The sequence below is a fragment of the Pimephales promelas genome, chromosome 1, assembly GCF_988280905.1.
Source record: "Pimephales promelas chromosome 1, fPimPro1.hap1.1, whole genome shotgun sequence".
Classification (NCBI taxonomy): domain Eukaryota; kingdom Metazoa; phylum Chordata; class Actinopteri; order Cypriniformes; family Leuciscidae; genus Pimephales; species Pimephales promelas.
In genome coordinates this window covers 37666722-37674268 of record NC_142769.1, presented here as the reverse complement: position 1 = coordinate 37674268, position 7547 = coordinate 37666722, and the positions used below count along the sequence as shown (strand labels likewise).

The 7547-nt window shown below is 36.2% G+C and overlaps 1 protein-coding gene across 1 annotated transcript in view; it reads right to left on the bottom strand.

Annotated features, from left to right (window-relative positions):
• The window catches only part of pde3b (phosphodiesterase 3B), a 53117-nt gene extending 47437 nt beyond the window's left edge, over positions 1–5680 (bottom strand). The window contains exon 1 of the mRNA XM_039688496.2: positions 4598–5680. Within this exon, the coding sequence (XP_039544430.2) occupies positions 4598–5491 (894 nt within the window). The 5' untranslated portion in view covers positions 5492–5680. The remainder of the gene's footprint in view (positions 1–4597) is intronic.
• Between the last annotated feature and the right edge of the window lie 1867 nt (positions 5681–7547).

Sequence of the window (7547 nt, the reverse complement as noted above, 5' to 3'; positions counted from 1 at the left end):
ACAATATTAGCGTCCACACCGGCGGACAATATTGTTGAGTTTATTCTGAGCATGCGCTGCAGTTTTGTCATGTGCCGCTTTAAAAGCGAAAGCTCTTTCAAGCAAGATGGATTCTGATTTGCTGTAATTGTTTTAGCTGGAAAAATCTGTACTGTTGTCATTATTTGTGACAACATCAACATCAGTTGAGGGCTGCAACTTCACTTTTTAAATGACAATATCCTGGCCGGACTACTTTTGGCAGTGTATTTGAAATGAACATGATTTCTTAATGTCTAGTGACAAATCAGGGAAAATTTATGATTAATTGAAATAAATTCCTTGCATACAGCTCCTTTAATCCATTGTCGATGATGGGCGGAAACCTCATATCTATTCAGTCATTTTTATTTCTTTAATTAATCATTACTATTGGTCACCCTTTAAGTCTTTCTGTGGGTTTTGCAAATATTTAACAAATGAAAAGTATTAAAAAAAAGAGCTTGTGACTAAACCTTGTAACTACATAGGATCTTTAAACTGTCGTTAAAACCTCATAACAGAGCCTCTTAATAATCTAATAATAATCTGAATGAAGTGCCACCATATCACCATTCTCAGCTTGTTGGCAATGCAAGAGTAAATAAAGAACTGGTGGTTTGAAAAAGTAAAGCATTTTCTTTATTTAAAATAAATAAATAAATAAATAAATTATATGAAGACGTCAGATGCATAAGCCTCAAGTGCCACCTGAAATTTTCTTCTAAAATGAGCATTTTTATCAGGGTCATATATTTAAATTCAGTAATTTCACTTTAATGACAATTAATAGGTAATTTTTATTGCCATTCAAGTGAAATAACTGAACATAAACATGCAATTTCAGATGGCACTTAGAGGCTTTTGCGTCTGAAGTTTTATATATATTTATATGTCTTTAAGGAGCGGAGAAGAGTGTCTTAGTTTTGCATTTTGTCGTCAAGTCATTACTGCCTTAAATAGCCTGTCTGTAGCACTTTGTCTTAAGTGACATGAGATTTTGGCCAAATGACAAATAACTGAACGCCCACAGTAAACTTTGATGAAAACGTACTGCCTCAGATGCGGCCATTCTAATGACGGACAAAACACCGAAATCCTCAAATTCAATTTGTGCTTGATTTTGGTAAATGTTAATAATAATGACATATGCAAATGTCTGACTATATTAAGCCACAATATCAAATCTGACAATGCTGTGTTTAACTATTTTAAAAATATAGGCCTGGTTTCACAAACAGGGCTTAGATTAAGCCAGGATTAGGCCTTGGACATTTAGATAGCTTTTATAAACGTGCCTTACTGAGACAAAACAATGGCACTAAGATATGTCAGTGCAAGTTGCTTTCAGTTAAAACAGCTCAAACATGCATTTTAGTCAGGGCTAGGCTTAAGTCTTGTCTGTGAAAAAAAGGGAAAGTGTTTTTTTGTTTTTTTTTTTTTTTCATTTTCTGAAAAGCAGCGTTTTTGATATATAAATGTTTTTGGTTTCCATCCGACAGCAACAACAAGCTTCTTAAAGATTCATTGCATTCTAATTAACCAGCACTTCAGCAGTTCTTTTGGCCTTAAAAAAAACCGGACCCTGACAAAAACAAATCCTTTCTAATCAGTGATTCCTATAAAACAAACACATCTTCAACCTGATCTGCAAACAACTGATATGCTTCCTAGTTTAGTTTGGAAACCGTCACATTTTTCACAATGCCGATTTCAGCTTGTCAAAAAAAAAAAATCCATGCGTGTTGTTGAACTGGTATAGCCTTAATTCAATTCTAAAATGATAGAATAAACCAAATTCAACCTAACTGCATTACTTCCAGCTAAACTTCAGTTATAAAGTTAGCTTTGTCAGAAAGTGCAACACAGAAAGGAATGAGGTATAGCTCGCTTCTCGGCCTCCAACATCTCCACGATGTAATCATTGCTCCGAGTGCTAGTGAAAGGTGACTGGGCTTTGTTATGATTATCAACTGATTTAAAGATCCAAGCCACATAAACATTTCAAACAGCCTGGCTACCGCATATAGTGGTCGATCTTAAAAGAGCCATAATCCTGCCATGGGTTCTAAACACAGCTCAGGCTGTGACGAACATTGGGCTGAAAATGCAATGAGTCACAGGTGGCTTGAAGAGAGAACTGGAGCCGTTTCTCACTCTGTGCAAGTGAAAAAGTCATGAGGCCATACGCGAGACACAGCACTGGCCGGAACAACCGAGAAAAAATTCACACATCACGACACTGTCGTGGGAGAAAAACAAAACAAAAAAGAAAGGTCCATTAGTTTAGACTTTTTTTGCATAGCAATAAATTTAACAGGAGAACATGAAGTAGGATAACCCAGTTTACTTCAAATTGAGTTTTTTTACAACTGATAATGACCTTACACACACTTTTGAGGTCTGTACAATTTATATATATATATATATATATATATATATATATATATATAAAAAGAAAAATATCTATATAATTTACTAGACCTACTAAAAAATAAAATGAAGATGTTTTGCTATTAATAACAATGTTAAATTATATAATGATAATTAATAAGATAAACTAGTATTGGAATAGTAATAAAATGCATTTCTTAAAATCAAGCTGAAGCAGTATTTTGAAAACAAGAAAATAAAAAGCTGTTCACGAGGCCCATCTAAATGGGATCATGTGCGAGTGAACAGAGGGAAAAGAACTATCAAAAACAGTCAGAGAATCAGACTGAGGCACACATCATGACTCAAAGTGAAAAAAGAAAGAAAAGTTCCACAAAAACACCTATTTAAGATTAACTGTAAAAACTATACTTCGATCAAAAAAATAGCATACACATAGATGTTTGCAATGTGCAGCTTCGAAATGCACTTATCCAGCTCCCTTTTAATTGGCTTAGGGCTTCAAATTAAGCATAGAAGGATGTCATTTTTTAGTAATTTTTATTTTAGCATTAATAGTGTAAATTTAATAGCCTGATGACTCATTATTTGTTGTTCTGTGCATTCTTAAAAATTGAACTTTTCAATACATTCGTCATTATAATGATTGCACATTGAACATTAATATTGAATAAGCACAAACAACAGACACAACTTTGAATTAAATACTGTTGCAATTCAAACTAGGACAAAATGGAATGGAAATACAGGCAAACTTGGCAAAATTCATTCGCTTTCATTCTAGTTTGATATTTTGATTCCAGGTGTCCTTACAGATCCCCATGAGAGAGAACTGATGCTACTGCTCAGTAAGAACAGGTGCTTACAGGTCAAAATAAAGTCTGAAACTGGTCATACTGAAACCTCAATTCATGAGCGTGACTGGAACAGTGCACTCATTCAAAGCACTCAAAATCACTTGAAGCTCAAAGTGAATGGCTTTATGTGCAAGCAAGTAGAGAAAGGACTAAACTCTTCATAATTAGTGTGGAAAACATGCATAGATCACTCCAAATTTATTGATTTAATTGCAATACTGCCTGAAGAAACTATATTCAGGATGACTATGAAAACCCAGCACAATGTTAGAGTGTATTTACTTAGCCATACAGGTTTGATGACCTTGAATTTCGTGTTTAAACATGACCCTTTACCCTTGGCCAGGGCTGATTTTTTGGGCAATGTAAGCTTGATGTTTCAAAAAACCAAACCGCTTGATGAACTAAAAAAGTTTTCGTATTTATAGAACTTGCAGATAACAAATTGTATGCGTCTAAGAAAAGTTAAATAAACCGTCTGCTCATTTTCCATTATGTCACACACACATAACATAAGCCAAATACTTTTGTTAAAACGTTTAACTTCGCACTAGAATGCAAAAGAAGAGTCAATCAATTGCAAACTTTAAAAACTCTATTTACAGTACAGACACTGGGACAACCCCACTTTTCACGTGTTTGAATCAATGGTTAATAATGTACGTTTTTTGTTTTTTTGTTTCTCACTTCACAACATTCTGACCAGCATTATAAGAGTGCTGTAATAACATCTTTTTGATAAAATTTAAACACTTTACTGCAGTTCTGAGAAGAGACCATAAGGAAATATGACACAAACAAATATTTTCATTAAAAGTGTTTTTGTAACTTGTTAATAAAGGATCAAACTATTTTTAACAGTGTTAATATTTTAAATAAAACAACTTGTTTTGGAAAACTGGATCAACATGACTTCGCATAGCCTAACTAGGCCTAAAAACATTGAAACATCCCAAAATGTGTATCATCACAGTGAAACAATCAAGCCTAAATAAATTTGGGAGCTATAGGCAACAGGTGACTGACACAAGACCTGGCCAAACAACAGTGTATTCACCAATATAGTAATACCAACACATCCATGATATTAACTGTATGGATTGCATGCGTATCAGGGTCGAGACTGTGTAAACCAAGAGTTTGATTAGCCTAGCCCATCATCACAAGTGTGATGGGGTATCAAGAGTGAGTTTTTGCGGCTCAGTATAATTTTGAAATGTCAGAAGTTTGATGAAGTGTATCATGAGCGTGATGATGAGTTTTAAAGCTGTGATTTACATCAACTGGTTTATCATAATCAGTGTGTGCTGCTGATGAACAGCCCCTACCTGTTCTCTCGATATACAGGGCAACGAAGGTCTGCGGGGCATCTTACAACTGCCATAATAACTGCTGGACGTCTCTCCCAAAGAAACACAGCTGGACCTTCTCCTGGGTCTGATGACGGGAACTTTCTCCTCTGTGTTAGGAATCCTGCCCGCCGCCTCCCTCGGTGGGTAATAGTGATCAAAACAAAGCGCCAGTAGAGAGCCGGAGACCCCCGCTACACACGCCAGCACCGGCCTGAGGGACGGAGACAGGCACCCGAGGCTGGTGAAGGACAGCAGCCACACCAGGCTGGCGAAGACCAGGATCAGGACGCTGTGCTTAAGTTTGAGAGTGGGGATGAGAGTGAGCAGACCCACGCAGCCCAGCACAAAGAGCAACCTGCCCATCATTTGCATCTGATGGTGCTCCTCTCCCCACTGCAACAAGCGCAAGACCATCAAATCTCCCAAGTAGCATGATGCTGGTAAGGACAAAAGCCAACATCTGCTGCTCTCCCTCTTCGTCCGCCTCAGGTAGAGGGTCAGAAAGAAATACGCGCAGCCGATGCTGAATAAAGGACTGATGGACTGTGAGAAATCAAAGAGGAAAGTCCGCAGATCCGAGACGCCGTGTTCACTCTGAAAGCTCTTCGAAATGAAACAGGAGAGCGCCAGAACCGCCAGCGCTCCCACGTAGAGAGCCGAGCCGCGGAATAGTTTGGACTTGAGGATATCCTCGTTGCAAAACCTGCAGAGGTTGAATAAAAAGCCCCTCGGATGGTCCTGTTTTAACGGAGTGACGCAGCTCTTCACATAGCCGTTCCTGAAGCTCTCCGCGCTGTTTGCATTGCCAACAACACCATCGTGCTGTCTGATTTTACTGTGCAAAACCTCTCCGTCCTCCCGCACAGCCATGTTGTCCTCCTTCCGCGCTCTTTAAACTTTCATTCCTTCGAAATAAATCCTCCGTGTGTCAACGTTTCACTACATGACGGCAAACGCGCTCCATGGTCACTCAAACGTGCTCAGGCATTTTGGCCAGGAGGAAAAGAGGCTGAAATGTTTTTGTTTTTTAGCAGACTCGAGCTCTATGTCGCCGTCTAGGTGCGACAATTTGTAACAATGACTAGAGCGCGAGACAGACGCGCGCGCTCTCTGCAGCGCAGCCAAACCGCGCGCACCTTCAATTTATGTCTGTATTTTGTATTTTTTTTTTGAGAGATTTACTACAATATTTAAACAATACTATAGACAGCTAAATTGTAAACATATATTATATATATTTGTGGAAAGATGCCTATCTTAAGACCTAAAACACGGGAGCTTGTGAGTGTGTCCTATATTAGAAATAGTCTACTTTTGAGTCGTCTGTAGCCTATATAGGCTAGGCTACACATTCATTTTCTTTATTGTTTGTTTATACTTACTCGATTCTAGCATATAATTAAGCTAAGCCAGTATTTAGTCATGTAAATAGTATTGAGTATTCTGCTATTCGCGTTTTCCGCCGTTCATGAGCCAACAGGCCCTTATGGTTTCAATGCATAGCACCACAAGAGGTCACTAACATAGACATTATGTTACAGATGACTCTTCTTGTTTCTTACTAATGGGGGTTCCAGAATCTGCAGCCAACACAGTTAAATTATTATGTTACATTATTATTATTCATTATTATTATCATCATTATTATATTATGATAATTTTGGTTGAGTCTCTCATTTAGCTTTGCATTCTTTGCAAAGCAACAAAATCAACCAAAAATTATATCACCCAATATCAACCAAAGATATGAACCACATATAATGGTGACACTTTGTAATAAGGTTTCACTTTAGGGTTTAAACATTAGTTTACTTAATGAGAATGAACAATATTATGCCAACTTCTACATCATTTGATTTAAAAAAAAAATAATAATAATTTGATAATCATGTTAATTTCAACATTTACTAATAGATTTTGTAAAATCAAAAGTTGTATTTGTTAACATTACAGTTAGTACATTAACTAACACGAATAATTGTTTTTTTATTCAAATTACATTAACAAATATTAATAAATAATAAATGCTAAAAAATATATTTTATATATTTTATTTTATTGTAACGTTTTGTCCAAAAACTTTTTATATTTTTATAAAAAATTCCTTCTTGATCAGTCCACAGAGCCACTGTACATTCATGAACGTGTTATACATTACCTTATCCCTTTCGGGTGTTATTTTTAGGTCACACAACTGTAGCAACATTCATTGTTTATACTGAAGCTTTTTTTTTTCTTTTTTTTTTTTTTTGCAAGACAGAACTGACCTTAAGATTATATGATTAAAGTTTAGAAATCCGGGAGACATAAATGGCCTCATGATCCTTTTGTATTTGTTCAGTCAACATCTTTTTCTATTTCCTAAAAAAAAAAAACATATTGTAAAAAAGGGAAAGTCCCTCCAATGCCAATGCTTCAAGTAAAAAAGAGCTGTATTGTGAGTCCCTTAAAGTGTGAACACAAGGAATGGTTTGTTTAATGTTCTTAAAATGACTCACATTTGTAAAAAGATCCAGATATGAGTTTATGAAAAATATATTTATTCCATATTGACGAGCAAGAACAATTCATGCATTTGGCTGGAAAATTGGTTTGAAATCGTGGTTTTTGCATTATGGTTCAATTATGATTTCAAAAGATGGAGACTAATGCTGGTTCCATAATGCATGAAATTGACCTCATTTACTTCACTTCTGTGCTGCAATCCCCACAGCTATCTTAAGAGCTTTTCCATGATTCCAACTGCGTAAGTGGCCAATAAAACCACCAGTGATTCTCATGTGAAGATCGAATGTATCTTCCAAGTTTGTATGGTAAAAAGCAGTTCAGCATGAGGCTATGACATGACTCAAACACAAATGTATACACTCTTTAAAAAAGTCTGTATGGCTTCAATGTTTTACTGTGTTGATATGAAGGAATTTTC